We start from the raw sequence: 25442 nt of genomic DNA, 5'->3' as shown, positions 1-25442 counted from the left end.
AAGGAATTCATCTTGAAAGCTAAGCATCTTTGAGTTTCCCTAATGGGCTATTCTTCATTTCTTTTCACACACCCTTCTTCTGGTTTCACCTTCTGAATTTCTGTAAAAGTTTCTCATCCACCTTCCTTGTTGCTAACTTATTTCTTAAACCATACATTTTCTTTCAGCTCTCTGTACCTTATTCTCACTAGCTCTTCACTTCTCCCTTCCTTCTTTCACTTCCTATCTTCTCTCATATGTTTTATAAGCTGTTTATATGACAAACTTACTTTTCATTCTTATATATCTCTATGCTCTGAACCCTCTTCTACATTCTTATACCTCCAATCCTTTCAGGATTTATCTTTCTTTCACTAATTTCCTTAGCCCTTTCCTCCCTTCCTTTCTTCATCCTTTCTCCTTCTGGCTCTTTCCTTCTGCTGGCTCTTTTCTTTCCCTCTTTTCCTTCATTCCCTTCATCCTTCTTCACTTCCCTCCTTCCTTCGTCTATCTTTCTCTCGCTCTCTCCTGCACCAGCTCTTCTTACTTGCTTTAATCTTTTTTTTAATCTTCAGTTAACTGTGGGGAGTCTGTTTATTTGCCTCAGAGTTTCTTTTACCCTTCTAAAGCAATAATGGCATCTCGCTCTAATAAAGATGTCCCTAAGGTAATGGGTTCAGATTCTGATACTTTGAAAGTTTCTCCCTTGATTCCAGAAACAAAAGTGTTTTTAACTAAAATCTTAAGTCCTGGGGGTACATAACTTAAAGATGTTCTAGCTGCCCCTGACAGTTTCATTTTGAGGTCCCACTTGGACATCCATCAGGGGTTCTTGTTAGGACCTTCAGTCCAAAAACCTCTGATCTGCCCCATTCCTCTTCAAACTGAATGAGGGAATGCGCTTTTTCTTCTTTTTTCCTGGGTGGGGCAATCTCGCTTGAAATGTCCCTCCCTCACCTACCGCACCCCCCTCCCAATGCCAGAAGCTGCACCGCGCTTGCTCTTCCTCCACCCTTTCATTCTCTGTGAAGCCCCCTAGAGGTAACTATAACTCAGCCCCCCCCCCCCCCGTCCCCCTCAGCATCACCTGCCAGAACCACGGCTCTGGGGCCACCCAATTGGCCGAAAAGTGCAGCCCTTTAAAAAAAACTTATGGAGCAGCTGCAGCTGTTGTTTTTAAAAAAATCTTGCATCGCATGCTGCCCACCTCACAGCCCCCCTGCGATCATCGATCGCATGCTGCCCCCGCACCACCACTGCTTCTGCCTGCCACCCTATTTGTCCTGTGCAGCCAAAGGACTACCTGTAGCTGGAGCAGGAGTGTCTCTACAGGAGGATCAATCAATCAGAATAGAGTTGGAAGGGACCTGGGAGGTCTTCTAGTCCAACCCCCTGCTTAAGCAGGAGACCTTAAACCATTTCAGGCAACTGACTATCCATCCTAATCAAAAAGGTCAAGATGGCCATAAAGGTGTTGCTGAAGCACCACCCCTTTTATGGCCGTCTGCATGCAAGATCTGGCTTTGATTCCATAGCCACTGGTGCCCTGGGCCGTGTCCGCCTCTTCTCCAGCCTGGGTCCTTCATCTGACTGAAACTGAGGGACCTCCCCACATCTTTGGGCTCCTCATCAGTACTCCACTACTACTTTCTCCGAACACCTCCCAGCTGCTTGTTTTTTGCCCCACTAAGTTTAGCAGTCCTGTAGATCAGTCACTTTGGGCCCTGCTTTGCCAGTGTCCCGATCCTGGCTTGCCCGGAGCAAGTTTCCAGGCTGAGCTCTGCCAGGGAGGCAGCCTGACCAAGCAGCAGGAGACAGCGGGGTTGAGTTTCCCCACCCTTGGTGGAGGGCCTGGTGTCTTGGGGTGGACGGACACACACACACACACACACACACACTTGAGGGGCTAGGGTGCAAAAGCAGGGTGTGTGTGTAACAGGAAGAGGGCAGTCAATAGGCCAGGTGCTGTTTTTGCAAAGCAGCAAAATCCAAGAGACCAAGAGAAAAGAAATTCAATTTCCTCCTGTTAGAAATAGTTAAGCAATAAAACAATAAACGGCAGTCCAGTACCAAAAAATAGCAAAAGTTTATTACGTATTTGCAAACATGGATGCACCTGAGGTGGATCCAGATTAAAGCCTGCAAACGGCTTTTATACTCTTCTTCCCGCTCAACATTGTTCTGGTTTTCCATTGGTTGGATGCTAACAAGGTCACAACCTATCCAGAGTGTCTCCTAAGAAACCTCCCCTGGTTACAGAGCAAAGTGTACAGTTCACCCAGCTACAGGGCAAAGTCTGCCTAGCTACTGCTCAGAAAGTACTTCCCCCCTTTACCTTTTCTAGACTTTGGGAGCCATTTTGGTGGTCACTGACCTCGAGCCAGACATCCTAGAATGTGAAGTGAAGTGGGCCTTAGAAAAACTGAGCAACAACAAAGCTAGTGGAGGTGACAGTATTCCAGCTGAGCTATTCAAAATCTTAAAAGACGATGCAGTAAAAGTGCTACACTCAATTTGCCAGCAAATTTGGAAAACTCAACAGTGGCCACAGGATTGGAAAAGATCAGTTTACATTCCAATTCCAAAGAAAGGCAGTGCCAAAGAATGTTCAAACTATCGCACCATTGCACTCATTTCTCATGCTAGTAAAGTTATGCTTAAAATCCTACAAGCTAGACTCCAGCAGTATGTGGTTCGAGAACTACCAGAAGTACAGGCAGGATTTCGAAGAGGCAGAGGAACTAGAGATCAAATTGCCAACATACGCTGGATCATGGAGAAAGCTAGAGAGTTCCAGAAAAACATCTACTTCTGCTTCATTGACTATGCTAAAGCCTTTGATTGTGTGGATCATAACAAACTGTGGCAAGTTCTTAAAGAGATGGGCGTACCAAACCATCTTATTCGTCTCTTGAGAAACCTATATGTGGGCCAAGAAGCAACAGTGAGAACTGGACACGGAACCACTGATTGGTTCAAAATTGGGAAAGGAGTCCGGCAAGGCTGTATACTGTCGCCCTGCCTATTTAATTTATACGCAGAGCACATCATGAGAAAGGCAGGGCTAGATGAATCAAAAGTTGGAATTAAGATTGCTGGAAGAAATATCAACAACCTAAGATATGCAGATGATACCACTCTAATGGCAGAAAGTGAAGAAGAACTAAAGAGCCTCTTGTTGAGGCTGAAGAAGGAGAGTGCAAAACTTGGGTTGAAACTTAACATTAAGAAAACCAAGATCATGGAATCCGGCCCTCTCAATTCCTGGCAAATAGATGGAGAAGAAATGGAGGTAGTGACAGATTTTATTTTCCTCGGCTCCAAGATCACTGCAGATGGGGACTGTAGCCAAGAAATTAAAAGATGCTTGCTCCTTGGGAGGAAAGCCATGACAAATCTAGACAGCACACTAAAAAGCAGAGACATCACCCTGTCAACAAAAGTGCATATAGTCAAGGCTATGGTCTTCCCAGTTGCAATGTATGGCAGTGAAAGTTGGACCATAAAAAAGGCTGAGCGCAAAAGAAGTGAGGCCTTTGAACTGTGGTGCTGGAGATGACTCCTGCGAGTCCCTTGGACTGCAAGGCGATCAAACCAGTTAGTCCTAGAGATCAACCCTGACTGCTCTTTAGAAGGCCAGATCCTGAAGCTAAAACTCAAATACTTTGGCCACCTAATGAGAAGGAAGGACTCGCTGGAGAAGAGCCTAATGCTGGGAAAGGTTGAGGGCAAGGGAAGAAGGGGACGACAGAGAATGAGGTGGCTGGATGGAGTCACTGAAGCAGTAGGCGTGAGCTTAAAGGGACTCCAGAAGATGGTAGAGGACAGGAAGGCCTGGAGGAACGTTGTCCATAGGGTCGCGATGGGTCGGACACGACTTCGCAACTAACAACAACAATTCCTTGTACCATATAAATCACATAGAATACAACCAGATGTTCTATCAGGTAACTCATTTTAACTTCTTTTTGTCTAATAGTTTCCCTTATATTTGTTTTTAATTCAGGTCTCTTTCCCTCCCCTAATTTAAATCTTTTTCTCCAGGGAGTAGGGTAGCAAATACAATATTTCCACAGATAGACAACAATTCTACTGTAAAGGGTGAGTAAATTACTGTACTGTCCAAAAACCATACACTTGTGGATCAAAGTCCAGACAAGATTGTCTTCTTGTCAGGTGTCCTGTAACCCAAAAGCAAACAAGTACTTTATTATTTTATTATTTTCAGCCAGAGAGGGTCACTCAAAGGTTACACTTTCCAATGCTCAGCCTGTGGGGCCTTGACCGGTCCCTTCGGTCTGGTGTAATGAGTCCAGCCTTTTTCAGCAGTTCTTACAACTGTCTCAGTGGTCAGCAGCACCTGGAGGGGCCTTCCCAGTCTGGTTGGAATTTCTCATCTTTCCAAGTTTTTATCAGGGCCCAATTATTAATCTGGTAATTGTGGACTGCAAACTTCAAAGGTGGTGTTTGGGCCAGCAGATTTTCTTCCTTTGGGTTGATAAAACAGAAGACAGCCCCAGAACACAGTTCTTCAAAACTGGGCATTTCTCCCCAGCTCTCCAACTTCACAAGGTGATACCACCACGTCTTTCTTTGGTTGACTTAGGCATTTAGTCCAAGGAAGATGGCTCTCTAACATTAGTCTGGTCCACCAAAATTAAAATGCATTCCAAGCACCCAACAGGGGGAACTCCAGCAAAAACAGCCTGCATACACTGAAAGGGTCTCAATGCCACAGGTCTTCCCCCTTTTTCTTTTTGGCACAGATTTTGTTTGTTGGTCTTTTTACAAATGAAATATGTTCCATATATCTGTTGTGCTACAGTATAGATTCCACTACAACTTTATTTTTGCAGAAAAGTGCACATTGTGCTTGTGTTCCCCAATGACTTCCCTGATGTAAAATAGCTAACAATTCTCCAGTTATTTGTTCATTTAACATCTGTCTTCCATCTGGAAGCTTCCATTCACTTTTAATATTTTGTTTTGCTCCCAGTTGGACTAATTGCTTTTTCCCTTGGGTGCCAAATACTGGCAATTGCCTGTTTTCTTCTGAGGTACTAAAGACAGCATTTTAATAAATTCTTTCGTCCTGGCAGACCTAGCCTCTTCAGCTGTTATTGCCTCTGGCTTCATAGGTATTTTGTTTTTGATGTCCTTCAACATGGACTACGCACTATGGCTATAGCACCTGGTAACAAGTTTCCCTAATTAACTGACCATGTATTGAAATCCTTCCCTTTTGCATTAATCAGCCATCTCTCAGCCCAAATTTTTCCAAATGTTTCTACTACCCCAAATGCATATTTAGAATCTGTGTATGTAGTTCCTTCTTTTTCAGCCTGATTAAGAGCATATAGCTCACACGTTTGTGCAGACCAATTTGTTGGTAATCTTCCTGCTTCAAGCAGAAAGCTGTCATCTCCATTTACTATATTATCTTTAGAATAGTTGTTTTGTATAAGGATCTCAGCAATTGTTATTTTTCCTCTATTTTAAAGTTAATGTTTAATATACTTTTCCACAAAAAAAAAGTTTTGGTGTGGCATTTACATATCTGAACTCGAAGGCAATGAACTTTGGTTTATTGCACGAGAGGGGAAGGGCTTCCATCTGCACCCCAGGCAGGAGAACCGGTTGGTCGGTTCATGACCAACTGGCAATTGTGAGCTTTTCCCAGATTGCCACAGCCTTGGCATAACAGCAAGTGTTACCTATGTTTTTTTTAATTTTTTGGAGCACATATATCCTGAGGGTCGTGGACATCAGCATCCATCCCTCGTGGTCATTGGTCACTGTCTGATTTGGGCAGAGCCGACTGGTGCTACATTGCCTGATTGGATCCACAAGTTACCTGAGAAATTTGTGGAGACAGGTTTGGTTGAAATTTGTTTTTAATTTTTATCCAGCCTTTATTACTTTATAAATAATTCAAGGTGACAAACGTACTCAATGCTCCTTCGTCCTCCTATTTTCCCCGAAACAGTAACCTTGTGAGTTGGGTTGGGCCGAGATTGTCTGGCCCCAAATCACCCAGCCAACTTTGTTGCCTGAGGCGAGACTAGAACTCACTGCCACCTGGCACCTTCATCACTGGACCAAACTGGCTCTGAAGTCCTGGTTAAGACTGGAAGGTGGAGAGTCCTGTAGCTCTTGATTAGATGCCTCTTGGGTGGCCAGTCCCTGCACACCATCCAAAGGGGCCGTCAGGCGCATCGGTAAAGCATGGCTTCGATCAAAGGCAGGTAGGAGTTGGGGTTTCAGCCCATGCCGAGACTGCAGGACTAGCTACTGTGAAGTGAGGATGCACTTGGGTAAATTCCCTAACATGTTCTCCATTCTTTTTGAAAGCATCCTAGCTTTCCTGGGAAGTCAAAAAATTACTTAAAAGGGATCTTAGATGAATATGGTCACAATTTGCATTACCAAATAGAGCTTCAAAGTTTCCTGCTGCTTTATACAATTTGAGCATTTTTTGCTCTCTGGAAAATGTAGTTTTGGGCCAGGATAAGTAAAAGATCACAATCCACATGCTGCAGATTCACTAAGAATATATAACAGGCAAGAAATGATTTAGGGTATTTAGTCCTGAACATTCCAATCGTTATTTTCCAGCAATGAGAAGCACTCGAGTAAACTTGTGAATGTGTTTAATGGTCTGTAGCATTAATCTTTTTTGCATTCTGGATTATTTTGGAATATGTGCATGTCAGATCTGGAAGCAAAGGAGGTGCTCTGGAGCATGAAGGAAAGATTGCTATGCAATTTTTGAACGGCCATGCCCATTTACAGGACTGTGCAGCCAGTGTGCAATTCTGGGAAAAGGCCATGGCTTATAAAGGCAGCAGATGGGTGTTGTGCGCCAGCCCCATAAGCTCTGATGTGCTGCAACAGATCCTGGTAAACTGCTCTTTAGCTGCGAAGGCAGTGAATGGCCAAAGCACAGAAAGCTTTGTGGGTGGAGGGCGTTCTGGGTCCCAGCTATTAAATGTCACCTAGCAAGGCCCCAGAAGAGTCCCTCCTCTATTGCACTGCCTGCTCTCTGTGGAAGAGCATTCCCCAACGGCCCCACCCTGCAAGGGTTTCAAAGTCTTTTAAAAACATGACTTTGCTCACAGGTTGGGGCTGAGGTTGTTTGTGAGCCCCCAGCACAGTTGTAGTTTAGGCATTGGGTGATCCTTTTTAAAAATTCTAGTTTTGCTTTGCCTGTTTTCGCTTTCAATTACATAAGCCATCCAGACTTATTTTTGGAGTTATGCACCTTACGTTAATCTCTCTCTCTCTCTCTCTCTCTCACACACACACACACACTCTTTTAAGAGCGCTGCATCTCATGGCTAATATTAATTTCTACCAACAGGCAAAATCTCAACCTTATTTGGGCAAAAGGGATTTCTTTTGACATCTTTGGCCCTTTGAGAGCCAACACAGCCATGATTCCCAAAAGGTCTTTTATGGTTCCAGGAATGGCAATTGTGACATGGCTGCAAGAAAAAAAACATGCTTCAGTCCACTCACACGTGGATTGCAGTCACTGAATGCAGAGATGAAGTTTATTAAATTTTCTTGGCGTTTTTTTTTAAACAATGTAAAGCAAACCTCTCTTACAAAATACAGCCCAAGGTTTTCACATCCAACTTCACCCCGCCTGAATCTCCGCTCTGGAAGGCTGTGAGCACCTTCTTCCCCTGAGGGAGAGCAAGGAAGGGGCCGTGCGCACCACCTGAACCTCCCTTCAGACGCCTGGAGGGGCCTCTCCCTGGAAAGAACCACCGTCTTGGCTCCGTCTTTCTCCGAGGAAAGGGCGTCCACCAAGTGGTGTCATTCGTAGAACAGGCAAAGGGGAACCCCAAGAGAATTGTGGTTATGGTGAACTCTGTGTAGCCAGCTCTCTAGACCAGCCTGCCTCCTCTATCGGCACTGCAAAGAACCAGCCCCCCCCTCCCCAGGCCAAATTAAACAAATGCCTACGTGTATATATAATATATAAAAAATACAGAGCTTTGACTTCTTCATTTTGAAGTAAATGTACAAGATACAGTTGTGAGCAGGAGGTAATTCTGAAAGAGAAACAGGCCACGGGACCGGTGGCAGGGAGAGCAGATGACAAGCCCCCCCCCCGCCAGCTGCCCCACACGCAAGTTGCCCCCACCCCAGTTGTCCAAGAGAAAGAAAAAAATTCAAAATAAAATGGCAGAAACCAAAAGTCTCCATTGAGTTTTGCAATTTTGTTTCTTCAAGTAAAGATGCAAGAGGGGGTCTCTTCTCTTAGTTCACCACTTCAGTCAGTAGCAAAGGTTAAGCCCACCTAAACAGGCAGCTCTCGAGTTCTTCCTTGTGCCTTCCCCTTAAGACCGGAGCTCTTGGGATCTTTAAACTGCTTTTAAAAATCCTCTCCCCACCTGACAGGGGAAGCCTCCCCAGAGCCTGATGCGACAGTCCAATTCAGCCTGCATCTCTGTGCAGCTTCTTCCGTTTTCCTTTTAGATATATATATATATATATATATAACTAGTGGAGAGAGACAAAAACAGCAGCAACTTGGCCCAATTCCCTCAAAAGGTGCTGTTTGGCAAGAGGACTTCCCTCCCCCGCCCCAAAAAAAAGAGCCTGTATGGGCGAAAGTGGTGCATTTGGCAAATTAAGAAAAGTCTCTAATAAAAATTAACATGTGCAAATTGTTTTAAATAGTTGGATCCAAGCATCCAGAATAGATTCCTTGGTTACAATTCAGGTTATCTTGCCTTCTCCCATTGGGGGAGAAAAATCATTTCTCAAGTACCCAAGTGAAAAAAAAATCTTATCTGAGGAGAACAAAATAATACACCACAAAAGAAAAAGGAAAAAAAACCTGGAGGAAAACCACAAGCTAGAAGGCATTTACACCTCCTTCCTCCATCCACTTCAGCACCTGCTCGTTTGACGCACCCGTGCAGCACAAAAATGGGAAGAAAACTAGTGTGTCGGAGTATCTCCTCCTCGGAAGAAGAGAGTCCACAGCTGCTACCGCGTGTCGCGAAGGAGGAACGGGTGGAGCAGGCAGGGCCGCCTTCCGCCGGGGCAGAGAAGGAAACGGGGCTGGGGATGGGAAGGCCCTCAGCAGTTGACTTTTCATCGAGGGGAGGGTCTTCTCCCCCTCCAACTCTGCAGCCGGGTTATAGCTGGAAGCCTTCCATGGGGGCCTCGGGCTGCTGGAAGATGAACTGCTGCTGAGCTTCGTCCACCTGGGGGGCCAGAGCGGAGTCATCGTCCTCGATGCCAAAATAGTGCTCGTACAAGTCAAAGGCCTTCTGGAAGATCTCCTGGTTTTCGTGGCTCTGCAGGAACTCGATTTTATCCAGGCCTGAAGGAGAAAGACATCGTTTACGTGGACTCCCCATCGAAGCTCAGGCGGCTTATGCATCCGAGCCCTCAGGGACAGGCAGTCCTCGACCCTTGCTGACTGTTTGAAGCTGCAACAGGGCTAAAAAAAAGCCACGTACGACCAACCGGTCCTCACGCTTCACAAGTCCCTGCGGCCACAGAACTGCAATTCAAGAGCTCGGCAGCCTGTTTACAAGGCCTGCAGGGACCTGAGCTGAGGCGATCGCCATTTGTGACCTCCACAGCCAGCTTCCCACAAACAAAGCCAAGGGGGAAAGCCATTTGCTTAACAGCCACGGCAAAAAAGGATGTGAAATGGCTGACTACATTGCTTAGCAACGGATGTTCCAGTCCCAACTGTGATCGTAAGTTGAGGACTATGTGTAAACCCGACTCGCAACAATCTTAACTATTTGTACAATTTTGCCTGTGGAAACATTCGAGGGAGGGGAGTGACATTTCCCCATCAATCCCACCCGGCAAGGCTACTGACAAAGGGTCCGGGGGCCCCTCGCTCAAGGAAGACCCCATGACCTAAGGCTGTGCTGCGGAGAACACGACAGGCCTGGACGGAGCACCCACCACTGCTTAAAGCAGAGGTGCCTTTTCTTGGGCTCACTGCTTTTAGTTTCGGAAGCTGCACACGGGCGCAACATTCGCACCCCAAATTCCCTTATGCATCTTGTCCCTGAATCCCCCAAACACCAGGCCTCCACACACCTTGGCCCGAAACTCCTCATTCTCAGCGGTGGTTGGAGACCCTGGCACTCCGTGTCAACCTCTTTGCAGGTCTTGGGGTAAGGACAGGGCAACTGAAGCAGTGGCATATGGCAGGGGTCCCCAACCACCCCCACCCCCAGGGTTTTGGCCCACTACCAGGCTGCGACCCATTTGGAAATGGGAATGTGCACACAAACACAGCTCCACATGCTCACACACAAAGCTCCATTCACACAAGTGCCCAGTGTTGACCCAAGTGGCGGGCACTCGCATGAGCATGCAAAGCACCATTTGCACAAGCGGCAGATACACACACCCGTTGGTGCAAATAGACTTATGCATGTTCACACATGCGTGCCTGCCACTCACACTGAACCACCACCACCACCACCACCACCCCCGGGTCCACCAAGCTGCGAACTGCTTGGCATGAGGGGCAAATGATCATCTCTCAGCCCTGAGGTTGGGATCAATGGATTGTGACAGGCAGAGACAGAAGCGAAGTCAGCTAAGATCAACTTCTGTGCTACCCAATAATAAACTGCAAAGCTTTTTTAAAAAACATTTTTTTTAGAAATTAAACATGCCTTCATGAATGAAAGTTTATTCCAGTACAATTTTGATCTAGCTTGATGCTGGAAAGACACCTCAGGGCAGCAGGGGTGCCCCACTGGGAAGGAATTCCACAAAGGGGAACCTCAGCCGAGAGCGCCCACCTGCAAATAGCCACCGCCCGTTTCCAAGACTTGGCACTCACCGTAAGCTTCCTCAATGAGGCTGCAGTAAGGGTTGATGCCGGTGCCGCTCTGCTTGGCCTCCTGCTCTCCCAGCCGCAAGATGTTCTCCAGGCCATTCAAGGCCACCTGAACTATCTTAGAGTCCATGACGGTCAAAAGATCACACAGGGGTTTAATGCAGCCCAGGTTTACTAAATATCTGGAAATGAAGCCAATAAAAAATATAGAAGACTAAAACTACTGGTAAAATTGGAGTTACGGCTACAGATATACAAATGGGATATAGGCTTTCAACCCTGAAGCTGCATAACAAATTTGAAGTTTGAAATTCAAGCCAAGACTCCTATAGTTAGCAAACTATGTTGTTGTTGTTGTTGTTAGCTGCGAAGTCGTGTCCGACCCATCGCGACCCTATGGACAACATTCCTCCAGGCCTTCCTGTCCTCTACCATCTTCTGGAGTCCATTAAAGCTCACGCCTACTGCTTCAGTGACTCCATCCAGCCACCTCATTCTCTGTCGTCCCCTTCTTCTCTTGCCCTCAATCTTTCCCAGCATTAGGCTCTTCTCCAGTGAGTCCTTCCTTCTCATTAGGTGGCCAAAGTATTTGAGTTTTAGCTTCAGGATCTGGCCTTCTAAAGAGCAGTCAGGATTGATCTCCTCTAGGACTGACCGGTTTGATCGCCTTGCAGTCCAAGGGACTCGCAGGAGTCTTCTCCAGCACCATAGTTCAAAGGCCTCAATTCTTTGGCGCTCAGCCTTTCTTATGGTCCAACTTTCACTGCCATACATTGCAACTGGGAAGACCATAGCCTTGACTATACGCACTTTTGTTGACAGGGTGATGTCTCTGCTTTTTAGTGTGCTGTCTAGATTTGCCATGGCTTTCCTTCCGAGGAGCAAGCGTCTTTTAATTTCTTGGCTACAGTCCCCATCTGCAGTGATCTTGGAGCCCAGGAAAATAAAATCTGTCACTACCTCCATTTCTTCCCCATCTATTTGCCAGGAATTGAGAGGGCCAGATGCCATGATCTTGGTTTTCTTAATGTTAAGTTTCAACCCAAGTTTTGCACTCTCCTGCTTCACCCGCAACAAGAGGCTCTTTAGTTCTTCTTCACTTTTTGCCATTAGAGTGGTATCATCTGCGTATCTTAGGTTGTTGATATTTCTTCCGGCAATCTTAATTCCAACTTTTGAATCATCTAGCCCTGCCTTTCTCATGATGTGCTCTGCATATAAGTTAAATAGGCAGGGCGAAAGTATACAGCCTTGCCGGACTCCTTTCCCAATTTTGAACCAATCAGTGGTTCCATGTCCAGTTCTTCGAAATCATGCCTGTACTTCTGGTAGTTCTCGATCCACATACTGCTGAAGTCTAGCTTGTAGGATTTTAAGCATGACTTTACTAGCATGAGAAATGAGTGCAATGGTGCGATAGTTTGAACATTCTTTGGCACTGCCCTTCTTTGGAATTGGGATGTAAACTGATCTTTTCCAATCCTGTGGCCACTGTTGAGTTTTCCAAATTTGCTGGCAGATTGAGTGTAGCACTTTTACTGCACTGTCTTTTAAGATTTTGAACAGCTCAGCTGGAATACTGTCACCTCCACTAGCTTTGTTGTTGCTCAGTTTTTCTAAGGCCCACTTCACTTCACATTCTAGGATGTCTGGCTCGAGGTCAGTGACCACCTCATTGTGATTATCTGGGACGTTAAGCTCATTCTTGTATAGTTCTTCTGTGTAATTTTGCCACCTCTTCTTAATCTCTTCTGCCTCTGTTAGGTCCCTGCCATTTTGGTCCTTTATCATGCCCATTTTTGCATTAAACGTTCCCTTCATCTCTCCAATTTTCTTGAAAAGATCTCTGGTCCTCCCTATTCTATTGTTTTCTTCTATTTCTTTGCACTGTTCATTTAAGAAGGCATTCTTATCTCTTCTAGCTATTCTCTGGAATTCTGCATTCAATTGGGCATATCTATGTTTTTCTCCCTTGCCTTTCGCTTCCCTCCTTTCCTCAGCTATTTGCAAAGCTTCCTCAGACAGCCATTTTGCTTTCTTGCATTTCTTTTTCTTTGGGATGGTTTATAGCAAACTATAAGAGGAAAATAAAGTTTTAGGCTGTATATAATTTATTCTATATTTTACTATTTGCCTTTCTTCTCAATCGTGGAGATGTTGTTTGTGAGCAGGAGATAGCTGTGCAATATTGTAAACAAGGACAAACCATCAGCTGTCGTGTATTTGAATAGTAAGGGCCATAAAACCTGCATGCTAGGAAGTGCATAACATAGAATCCTAGGGCTGGAAGGGACTTTGGAGGTCTTCTAGTCTAACCCCCTGCCCAAGGCAGGAGACCTTTTACCATCCTGGACAAATGACTGTCCAATCTTTTCTTGAAAACCTCCAGTTGTGGAGCACCCACAACTCTGACAGGCAAGCTGTTCATTAATTATTTCTCCTTAGCTCCAGGTTGCTTCTTGTCCTGCCCTTGGAGCTTTGGAGAACACTGTAAGTCCACCCGCTCTTCTCTGTGGCAGCTCCTCAAGTACTGGAAGACAGCTATCATGTCACCCTTAATTCTTCACTTTGTTAGACTAGACATACCTAGTTCCCTTGACCGTTCGTTGAACAGTTTAGCCTCCAGACCCCTTATCAACTTTGTGAGTCTTCTTTACACTTTCTCAGCATCTTATTTTGTATCTTGGTGACCAGAACTGGATGCAGTATTCCGAGTGTGGCCTCATCAATGCAATATAAAGTGGTACTATCACTTTTCATGATCTTGATACTCTCTCTTATCTGTCAGTTGCAGCACTAAAGTGGTGGTCCAGTGGGACACCCAGCTTTTACCTCATCAAAACCAAATCATCCATTAGTTATAAAGAGGATACGATACGGTGGAGGAAACCACGTTTATATTACTTGGTTTATATAGCCGTTCATCTCAAGAACATAATTGTCTTGTCAGGCTTTGCTCCCACCTTTGGTTATTTTTCTTCTCAACTGACAAGTTAGTGAGGCAGAACTATATTTTTCTTATCTTTAACCTTTCTCATTCCTTATTCACAATTTTAAGGCTGTCACCTGCCCAGAGTCACCTTGTGACAAGATGGACAGCAAACAAATTTAATAAATAAATAAAAAATAATGACTGGGCTCTCCTTATATGATAATGTTGGATTATCTCATTTTATCCAGGTATCCAATTCTTGATTTTTTAGAGAAAAAAATCATTTTAAATTTAAAGATTGGAAACACGAGTAAAACCTTTTTTGTGCCAAGAACATTTAAGTTAGTGAAGGTTACCCCCATGCATTCCACAGGTTCTTTTAGGTTTTTGTTCTCATAGACCTGTTAACTAGAAAGAAGCACAATCTACAAACAAAAAACCCAACTTGGTTAAAGAGTAAGTTACACCTTACTTGATCTGCTCTGGCGTTCCTCCTGACGTGGCGTTTGTGATGGCCCAGGCCGCTTCTTTCCTCGTGCGGAATTCCGCCTTCTGCAGGATTTCAATTAATACTGGGAAGATGTTTGCATCTATGACTGCCTGCAGGGCCAGAGGACAGTGTTAGCCAGACACCAAGCCTGGGCCCAACCTCGAGGCAGATAAAACAAACAGGCGACAACAGAGCAGCAGTACAGGCAGTCCTCACTTAATGACCACTTGTCTTATGAACATTTGAAGTTTTGATGTCACCACACAAGCAGTCCTAGTCATTGCAAAAGGTTATAAGCCAGCCTTATAACCAGTTGTGGCATTCCACAGGCAATGACTATGACTCAGTTTTTTGCTGGTTTCTGGCAAAAAACCCCTTGCCATTCAGATGAATGGGTTTCCTTAATGACTGTGGTGTCTGCTTAATACTGTTACAAAAAGGCTAAAAAAGAAATGCCAGCATATTGGTGGCTGGATCGGAGGTTAAATGCAGTATGTTTCTGGCAGGAGAGATTTATCAGTATGATTAAATAGCTTACCACGTAATCTTCTTCTATCCCCTTGGAGGAATATAAGCGGGGGGGGGGGGGGGGAGAGCATTAAAGAAGACTTTCCTGAGCTGGATATACTTCCAGATGTATCATCCCCAGAATTCTTCAACAAGCCGAGCACTGCTGAGAATTCTGAGATTCAACCTAGATATCTGGAAGGTTGCTAAACTGGTGAAAGCTGAAATACAATCACCCGATTAACTGAAGAACTGCTAGATAAGGTTTGTCTTTTTGCGGGTAACACAAAGGCATGTAATAGAGTTGATGTTCCTGGGGTATTCGTAACAAGGAAAACGATTTGGCATTGCTGGAAAATTAGTCAAAAACGGAGAAACTGCAGCTCAACATTTCTAAATATAAGATCAGGCACTGGGGGGAAAATAACCCCCTGGGAGGGTTCAGGATTGGCAGTTCTCTCTTAAGAGAGAGGAAGAGGTAGCTCTGCTCGTAGGAGATGACTGCAAAATGAGCAAACAGAGGGATCACCAGGAGGAAAAAGGGGGTCCTAATCCCACTATAGGGCTTTTATAGCCCATTAAAAATAGAGGCTCCGTTCCAGAATGTCCTGGGATGTTTGTTGCTATAGGAAATAGTGCACCGGTGAGTAGTGCCCGGAGACTGAGATGAACTAAGATGAACGTGACCAGGGTTGGGGAGTTCCACTTTTCCTCCCGAAGCCGTTGACATCTGAGCAGTGGTCCAAAAAGCGCACAGTAATTTAAGCCTCTGGGGTGTTACTCCGCTGGCTCGCTACCTGTATCTGGGCTCTGTTCCCAGCTGTCACATTGGAGATGGTCCAGCAAGCTTCTTTCCGGATGGACTCTTTGGGGCTGCTAAGCAGATGGAGGAGGCAAGGCAAAGCCGAGCAATTTAGGATCACCTAGAAAGGAAAATCAACTAAGTGCCCCATTTCAAAAGCTCTGCCTACCTCCGTGCAACAAAATGTGTGGACGATCTTGGGGAAAGAGACGCTGCCCAGGAGACAATCAGACCAGAGAGGGTGGCGCTGCCCAATGGATTGACGGCCAGAGGAAGGAATTTAGGAAGGACCCGCCCAAAAGGATCTGGCAGGGGCAGCAGGAAGCAAGTCTGACGCCAGCCCTCCTTGTTGGGTAAACCAGGCAGGAAAGACGAGCTCAATCTTGCAAGTCTGAAGAGACAAACTTCCAGCCAGCCACTTTCAACCACCTGCTGCATTGGGGTGGGCCCTCCCTACGTTTCCTCCTCTGACCTTTAAGCCCCTGGGGGCTGCCCCTCCTCTCGTCTTCTAGGCAGCGTCTTTTCTCCTCGTCCCCCAAGACCACCCATCCATTTATTGATTGCTAATGATGTCCATCTCAGAGCAAATAACTCTTATTGCAATATTATAACACGTCAGTAGGGAGGATCATAATTTGGTTACAGATACATTCCAGTTTGTGCAACCTGGGAATGCTGTACCGGAGCAAATATAACCTAAAGGTCAGCAGGCCTCAAGAGATTACACTAAAGAAAGCAGAAGGGAGAGTTTAACTGGGAGAAAGAAATCTACGGTTTTGGAGAACTACCTTCCCAATTCAGACCTGAAGGACGCGTATGACTGGATGAAGCTGCTTACCTGTGTTCCCATCAATCGTGGTCCCCTTGGTTATGGGACGAAATAAACGTTAGTTAACCTTATGGGCAATAAACAAACATAAATGGGACAGGTATAGCTCTCTTTGGATTTCTTACTGGGTTTGGGTATTTTTCTGGACCGCCTAACTTGGTTTGGCGCCATCGCATTATGGTAGTGCCAGTAACATTCTTGAATTAAAATCACTTTTAAAACATATGTAAACAGAGAAGTGGAAAAGCAAAGTGCCAGCTGCTAGCATCCATTTTACTTACAAGAACCCCACCCGAGAAAACAGGTGGAAGGTTGGTGGTGGGTACTTCAAAGGAGAACTTAGGGAACAGGCTCCTCCTGGGGGTGGGGGGGAAATGGGATGTCTTTGAGCGGCTCCACATTCCAAATTTGCTCAGCAGCCCTAACTTTACTGGCTGCCACAAGTGCCACCTTGTCCCCCTTTTTGTCTCGAGCTCCCCCCTGCCCCTCCCCTAGCCATATGAAATCTATTACAGCAGGGGGGTTAAACTGCTGGCCCGCGGGCTGGTGGCATCACACGGAGGCCTGAAAAAAAACGAAATACGTCGCGACACGTCACGTGACGAGCTTGACACCCGTGTGTTACAGAGTCTGGCCCAGTGTTTCTCAGCCTTGGCAGCCTGAAGGGTGTGGATTTCAGCAACCAGAATTCCCCAGGCACTTTGGAAGGGCTGAAATGCCATAATCACAGGATCTAACCTGATATTGTGAATCGTTCCAGGAAGGCTGGGAAACTTCCAAGCTAGTGCCCGAAGGTATTTTAAACATGCGCAGATGAACCAGTTGAGACTTAAGATAGATAAAATGGGACTGGGATAAGCAGATCTGAGAAAACCCTGGAAAGCCGAGGTGGCCTTTTGGGGAATCCACGCTAAGTAGAGAAGATCAGGTGGACGGGAAGTGACCAAAGGTGGAGCCAGTCTCAAAAATCAGCTGCCAGCCATTCGTGGTCCAAACGGCTTGAGCTTTAAAAGAGTGCGAACCTTTCAAGGGCCGCACCTTAACAGGGAGTGTCGAGACAACTGTGTGTGTATCTGTCAATTTTCACGACAGACTCAAAGATCCACTTATTTCCCTAAGACAGGGGTAGGCAACCTTGGCACTTTTATGACTCGTGGACTTCAACTCCCAGAATTCCTGAGACAGCTATACTATCCTGGCTCAGGAATTCTGGGAGTTGAGGTCCATGAGTCATAAAAGAGCCAAGGTTGCCTACCCCTGCCCTAAGTCCTTCGCTGTTAGCATTATAAGAACAAGAAAATGCAAAACACTGAAATAAAAAGATAAGGGAAAAGAAAGTAATTCTTAGCCTTCAATGAATTGCAGCAGCAGCAGCAAAACAATCAGTGAGTAATTACTACCCCTGACATTAAGCCAGTCTCTGCTTTAAATCATAGTTTGAGTAAACCAATTGCCAATATCGCGGCCAAATTCCACAACTTCTCTGATTATTGACTGGAAGCAAAAACTAAGTCCAGGAGCTCGATTTCTCCAGATTGGTAGTGGATATTTGAAAGGAAGGGACCTCCTGGAGAGGGGAGCCTGCAATGGGCTACACAAGGCCCACCCACCCCCATCACCTGGGTTTGGATATCATCCCCCGTCACAATGTTGCCAACTGCTCTCAAGGCTGGGGAAGCCACCTTGTAATCGCTGTGCCTGTGTGCAGAAGAAGACAACAACACACTCAACATTATTTACAGATGGGCATCCAAACTTGACCCACATGTTTAGTCTCTCATCGAGAAGGAGTTCCATCAGAGACACCCCAGGAAAGTCTATTTGTGCAAAGCCATGACACAATCCAAGAAACCCCGTAGAGGCCAGGTTGGAGAATCAAGGAAGACCCTCAACTATTACACAACTGCAATCCACTACGTGCTGCTCCAGGCTGCTAGGTGAGGTGGCTCGGCAACATCTTCAAGGTCATAGGCCACGGAGCTCTCTTATGACCAGGATGCGTTACATCCAGTCCCTGCTTTAGTTAAGATGTTCAGGCCAGGCCGCTGTCTGGAGCACTCACCACAGTCAAGGTTCCCATGTCAAATAATAGCTCTAAGCTACAGAATTCAGGAAGTCCTTGACAGTAGATCATAAGGGAGACTGCCATTACGACCAATGGTTCACTATGGGTGTGTTCTGCCCAAACCCGGAAGTGTCAGTTTTCAGCAAAACCATCATAAAATGCAGTCTTATGACCATGAGACATGCAGATTCCATAAATGCAGCCATGTTGCCAAGTGCCCGAAGTCTGGTCATATGGCCGGGCCAGGGCCCTGTCTGTCAGAATCAATAGACTCACAGGACTGGAGAGCACCTTGGGGGTCTTCTGTTCAACCCCTTGCCCAAGGCAGGAGACCTTATACCATTCTGGACAAACGGCTGTCCACGCTTCTCTTGAAAACCTTCAGAGATGGAACACTCTGAATCCAACTTGTAAGTCCCCTTTTTTGGGTCAGTTGTAACTTGAATGGTGGCTAAGCAACCAGTCATAAGTCAAGGACTACTTATAGGAAGATGGACCTGTAGACAGCAGATTTTTGTTACATTAAAGCAGCTTCCCCATCCTGGTCTTTTCAAGCTGCTTAGGTGTGCTGGGATTTACAGTCCCACCTACTTGGAACGCGCTAGATTCAGGATGGGTTAAGCTAGAATTTTAAGTGCTTCTCTTCCACCTCATCTCAAGCTCTCACCAATGCGCCACAGTTCACTCAGCCCCCTTCCTATTTACTCCACTGGAGATGGGAGTGTAGGACGACAGTAGGAACACCCACACTTTTCTATCGCGATGGCAGACTGCAGCATCCTTTGTGCGCGATGTGCGTTTTCACTATCCTCCCCCCACCTAGGAACTGGCTGAACCCTGTGCTGATGCTGCTACCCCACAGTTTAAAAGAAAGGAAATTGCCTCAGAATCAGGACACAGGTTAGCATCTGTCCTCTTCTGAAAATTGGATTGACTTCAACTACATCCTAAATTAATGCGTCAGAAAATATTCAGCTGTAATTGTTGTGAAACTGATTTAACTTGATGAAGGTACATGACCTATTGCCAACTTTGTAAGGCAGTCCAGACAAGAAGCACACCCAGAGGTGCTAGCGGTGTTTGCTTTAAGGTTTTGTTCACAGAAACTTGCAAGTCTGAAAGTCTCTCTCCCCCCCTTCGGCTTTCCAGTCCAAAAGCCCGGGGAAGACCCTCCTGAGACATTTCCCACGCCCCTCCCCTTCGGTAAGGGCGCAGCTGCCTCTTAGCCAAAGGCTGCAACTTTTTCTGCATCTTCTTCTTCTTCTGTCTCCCGAGGTCATTCCCACACTAACTCTTCATATCTGACTTCACAAAATGAACATAGCCAGAATAGTTTGCAAACCATTATTTGTGGCTTATGTGAATCTAGCCAATTACTCGATAAGCTATAGCTATGCAAACCATAATTTAGCACTTACATTAGCAATTCCACCAGTCGCCGGCACACTCCTGAATCTATGACCGCCTGGATTTTCTCATTGGGTCCATCTGACAGATAGGAAAGTGCCCAGCAGGCATCTGCCAGCAAGTCCAAATCACTGCTGAAGAGCAATCGAGACAATACTGGCAAACAGGATGACACCTGCCCAAAAACATAATTGCGAGAGGCCGTTAGGACAAGGGCCCAGGAGGAAGCTACAGGCATTTCAGCAGCTATCCACCGAGTTTTGTGTGTGTAAGGTCAAATCTCTCATTACATGTTCAATTCAGAAATACAGCTTGTATATTCAAATCAGTGCCTCATGCTATAATCACACTAAACACTTATTTTAGAGCTGGTAAATCAGTCCTTGATCCATAGACACAGGAGTTTATTTATTTTATTTAGCATATGGCATATCACACACGGACTAGCATTACATATTAGCATTTTACCTAGATTAATAAAACACAATAAAATATGAATGTTAAAAAGATCTATGTTCAATTACCATCTAACCACTGAAGCACAGCATCTTTTAGATTTAAAAAAAATCAGCTCCCGGACCAGAAAATTCCCTCCGCTTACAGCTGATGTGATCTATAGTTTGACTTGGAACCCCACAGTCACACTGAGGGGAGGATGCTAGGCCCCATTTATACAGCAAGTCCCAGGAGACGCCGTGTGAGGTGCAAATCCTATTTAGGATTGTACATTGCTGATGTGGTAGTTCAAAGCTTGGCACCTTTTTTGTGGGGTCATTTCTATGTCTGCCTGTGTCTATGCATTTAGCAACCCATTTAGCTTTCCACTGGGATCGATGTTAAAATTGTTGGGCAGATGTTGTGCAAGGGCCAGGATTTGAGCCTTCTGCTGATAAATGAGGAAGGCTGGCATGCACCAGTAGGAGTGAATTCGTAATTTCTCAGTATTCTCTCACTACTGCATCTAGCCTTTGTGAGGCTGGTGGTGCTATATGGCTCAGAACACGATGCCAGCAAGTTGGAGTGGTTTTAATACATCCACTTATAATCCTCATGGTGTTGTTGAGTCTGGCATCCAACTTACTAGTATGGCAGCTGTTAAGCCATACAGGGACACAACATTCTGCTGTGGAGTAGACCAATCCTAGTGCTGATGACCGGAGGGTGACAGCTGAAGCTCCCCACTTAGTTCCACATAATTTCTGGAGTATGTTGTTCCTAGTATTGATTTTTGCCACCATATTCTCTAGGTGAATTTCATAGGAGAGAGTCCGGTCCAATGTTACCCTAAGGTACCTTGGATGGGGTTTACAGGGGAGTAAGAAGACCTTCAGGGCTTCATATGCTAGATACAGCAGTAACTCTGGCTTAGAGCTATTACTCACACTGATTGTCTTGTCTGTTTGAGCATAAAAATAAACTTTGTACAAGATTCTCAGCCCACCATCAGCATTATCAGGACTTGAGTTACAATGAACACATACCAGAAGGCCTAAGTTTTACTGTTTTCACATGTACTACACTGCAGGTGCTTTTAAATGTAAGAAGGAGAGATAAGTGATAGGAGCAAGAAGTGAGTGTTAATACCCAGCCTACATAAAGCAGTGTTTCTCCACTGTGCTGGCTGGGGAATTCTGGGAGTTGAAGTCCACACATCTTCCAGTTGCCACGGTTGAGAAAGTCTGTGGAATACAAGAGATGCCTGTGGCTAGGAAAATAAAGTAATACACATTGGGATCTTACCTTCTCAAACTCTGGAGGTGGGTTCTTCCCTCTGCAGAGATTCGACAAAGCCCAGACTGCATTTCGTGTCATTGTCAATCTAGTAGATTTTGTGAGGAGCCTGAAATATAACCAAATGATGCTTAAGTCCACATTACAGCCTTTGGGCCTAAACCAAGCTGTTTAAGGGCTTGGCAATTGTATTCCTATAAACAGTCCTAGCAGTCAGATGGTCCGGGGAAAATAAGAAAATCAGTTGTAGTTCTAAGACAAGTTTACCCTACTCAATACTTGCAGTCTAAGGCAGGGGTAGGCAACCTTGGCTCTTTTATGACTCGTGGACTTCAACTCCCAGCATAGCTGGCTCAGGAATTCTGGGAATTGAAGTCCACGAGTCATAAAAGAGCCAACGTTGCCTACTCCGGGTCTAAGGAAACCAAGGGCTACAAAGGATGGAATTTCTCCAGCAGCTACTCACAACAACAGAGGAGGAAGGATGCCACAATTTAGGACATAGTCACGGCAGGCAGAGCTGTCTCCAGCGATGTTCCCCAGTGCCCAGACAGCCTGGAAGAAGAGCAGGGGCTTCAGGACTCAGTCTTTGAAGGGAGTAGATTTATTTATTTTATTTTATTTTATTTTATTTTAATTTAATTTGTATACCGCCCTTCTCCCGAAGGACTCAGGGCGGTGAACAGGGCAATAAATACTAAAATACAAAAATACAAAAATTAAGAAAAGATTAAACCGTAATGCCCAATACGATACAACAATAAATTACATTAAAAGCAATGATAAAACCCAAACCCATCAGACCAGGCCGGCTTGTTCAAACAAATAGGTCTTTAGATCACGTCGGAAGGAGCGAAGGTCGGGAGCCATCTGGAGCTCAACCGGTAAACGGTTCCACAGGTCAGGCGCACCCACAGAGAACGCCCTCCCCCTGGGGGTCACCAGTCGGCATTCTCTGACCGGTGGCACCCTGAGGAGGCCCTCTCTGTGGGAGCGCACTGGACAGAGGGAAGTTGATGCCGGCCGCAGGTGCTCCCTAAGGTACTCCGGACCCATGCCATGTAGGGCTTTGTAGGTCATTACTAACACCTTGAACCTCACCCGGAAGACAACTGGAAGCCAATGCAGCTCACGGAGCAAAGGTGTAACATAGGAGTATTGGGAGACCCCCAACACGACTCTCGCAGCTGCATTCTGCACCAGTTGGAGCCTCCAAGTGGTCCTCAAGGGCAGCCCCATGTAGAGAGTGTTGCAGTAGTCTAACCAAGAGGTCACGAGCGCATGAGTGACTGTACGCAAGGCATCCCGGTCTAGATAGGGCCGCAACTGGCGCACCAGGCGAACCTGGGCGAAGGCCCCCCTAGTCACAGTTACTATATGATCTTCTAAAGAAAGCTGTGAGTCTAGGAGGACTCCCAAGTTGCGGGCCCTATCTACGGGGGGTAATAACTCACCCCCCATAGTAAGAGATGGAATACTCTGAGTTTCCCGAGATGCCGGCACGCACAGCCACTCAGTCTTGTCAGGGTTGAGCCGAAGCCTGTTCCTCCCCATCCAGACCCGAACCGCCTCCAGGCAGCGGGACATCACGTCGAGGGCATCACTGGGGTGGTGAGCAACAGCAAAGCAGGCAGTCAGTCTCAGTAGGGCCTTGCAAATGAACAGCTGACCGTAGGCACTTCCATGCTGTCTTTCTCAACCGACCAGCCCCCACACACGGAGGAACTCTGCACCATGCAACACCTTGCAGCTGTCCCTCCTCTAGAGAGCTACTGCCCCGTATTTGATTATTTCATCCCTATTCTATAATCCAAGCCTTCCGATACCTACTCAGGGTCTGTGCTTCTTTCTTGCCAACTGCCTCAGCTCTCAAGCCAGACAAAGCAGCTTACCTCACCCTAGGCAGTCTGACGCATCTGTGACATCACAACAGCAGCACAGCCTGAAGGTTAGACCACTGAGTCCCAGGGTGACACAAGAGCCAGTTGGGTCATCCAACCTCATAGGGTGGTTGTGAGAATAAACAAAGTGAAGGGCCCCTACCCCAATGTATGCTGCCTTCCAGGGAAAAAGCCAGTAATCGTGCGATGTAATTACACCACAATTACACCACACAAAACATAGAATTAAAGAGTTGGAAGGGATCTTGGAGGCCTTCTAGTCCAACCCCCTGCTTTAGCAGAAGACCCAGCACCATTTCAGACAAACGGCTGTTCAGTCTCTTCTTAAAAGAGCACCAACAACTTAAATATAACTGTAAACCTACAATGTGACGGGATAGTTGAAAGTGTAGACAAGAAATGCGGAGTGGCTAGATCACAGTCTAAACAGGCATCTCCCTAATTAAATAAATTAAAAACACACCCAAATCTTGTGAGAATCAGTCGTTTCAATAATGTTTAAACTGGGCACTGCTGCCCTTTTAGGACACTGTGGATCACATTTTGCTCAGGACCGGAGCTGGTTGTTTTGTCACAGAAATGCCTGAGAGAGAATGAACAAAAGCTCAAGAGCTGCCACGAAATCAGCAGCCCAGGTCTGAGCCTCACCTGCTCTTGGACGTCTTCAAAATCAGCACTTAGCAATTCAATGAAGATCGGGACTGCCCCGGCCTCGATCACGATCTTAGTTTGTAGTGAGGTGCCAGAGGCGATGTTGGTTAATGCCCACGCAGCTTCAAACTGGAAGAGAAGCAGCCAGTGAAGGACTGATTCCAGTGGAGACCCACAATCGATAAGAAACAGGCTACTTTGGGATTACACCTCCACAGAGCAAACTGGAGTTCCAATTTCTCCTGGTTGGGGGTGGGGGGTGGGGGGAGCATTTCGCAAGGCAAAATAATTCAGAAATGAGACCTCCTAACTCTGGCTGCCATTTCTAACCCGGTCTCAACTGGAATCTTCCAGAGGACAATTATCGGTGGAGGAAGGCCATAAAACAGATCCCGTTTCACTGGCCCTGGGGAGGGAGGAATCCCCCTTTGGAAGGAGGGCAACAGCCTGTTTGAGTGGCAGCTTCTTCCCCCACAACGAGCCCCCAGCAGGCAAAGCAAAGGCAGAGGTGCGGCCAGACCGAAACCAAGGAGAAAAGCTGGAAGGAGGCCAAAAAGGCCAAGGAGGCAGGAGAAAGGCACGGCAGAGCTGGATCCCGGAGGAATCACTGGGGTCTGGTCTTCAACCACAAACTGTCCCTCAGGAAGGATCTTTATGGATCACTTTATTAAAGCGTGATTAATAACCTCTGAAGGACTGATAGCCTTACACCTATTCAGGCATAAAGAACTCATAACGGAGTATTCCTATCCCGCACACCCCTTAACAATATACCCTGTTTAAAGCCACAGCAGATTATGGCCTCAGCCAAATTTGCAGACTTTGAGACAGTCAAATAATGGTTTTACATTTTTAATAGTAGTTTTATTAAACATAATAGCCATGAGTCTCCTTTTTTGGTATTGTTTTGAAGTTTGATGTCTTTGATCACGATCACCAACATAAGCAGGACAGAGAGAGAGCAAGCTACAAAGTTGATTAAGATCTTCAAAGAGTGACCCCAAGAAACAGCTGCCCCTCCCCTTACCTGCAGTGTGCTGTTTTCACTTCTCTTGAGGAATTCAACAAACCTGTCCACGACTCCCTGAGTGCTTATCACCTCATCGATTGGAGGATTGGGCTCTAAAATAAAATTTAAAAAGAAATTGAAGGGAAGGAAACTTAAATATGTATCAAACAGTGCTGTCCTTTAGGAGGGAGGGAATGAACATCACAATCCCAGCTTGCACATAGCCCTGTGCAGACATGCCATCCCCAACGTGACCACATCCATATTTAATCTCTCCATCTAACTGCTTGCCCAGTTGAAGC

The 25442-nt window shown here is 46.0% G+C and overlaps 1 protein-coding gene across 2 annotated transcripts in view; it reads right to left on the bottom strand.

Annotated features, from left to right (window-relative positions):
- Nucleotides 1-7518: 7518 nt before the first annotated feature.
- The window catches only part of KPNA6 (karyopherin subunit alpha 6), a 41579-nt gene continuing 23655 nt past the window's right edge, over nt 7519-25442 (bottom strand). For both annotated transcript variants that reach the window (XM_083369273.1, XM_083369274.1), the window contains 10 exons: nt 25159-25253; nt 24129-24260; nt 22046-22134; nt 21589-21688; nt 19860-20023; nt 17996-18074; nt 15543-15668; nt 14221-14348; nt 10820-10998; nt 7519-9322 (listed from right to left, as the gene is read on the bottom strand). In XM_083369273.1, the coding sequence (XP_083225399.1) occupies nt 9135-9322; nt 10820-10998; nt 14221-14348; nt 15543-15668; nt 17996-18074; nt 19860-20023; nt 21589-21688; nt 22046-22134; nt 24129-24260; nt 25159-25253 (1280 nt within the window). In that variant the 3' untranslated portion in view covers nt 7519-9134. The remainder of the gene's footprint in view (nt 9323-10819; nt 10999-14220; nt 14349-15542; nt 15669-17995; nt 18075-19859; nt 20024-21588; nt 21689-22045; nt 22135-24128; nt 24261-25158; nt 25254-25442) is intronic.

This window comes from Vipera ursinii (assembly GCF_947247035.1).
Source record: "Vipera ursinii genome assembly, chromosome: 9".
NCBI lineage: Eukaryota > Metazoa > Chordata > Lepidosauria > Squamata > Viperidae > Vipera > Vipera ursinii.
This window is presented reverse-complemented; position numbering and strand designations above follow the sequence as displayed.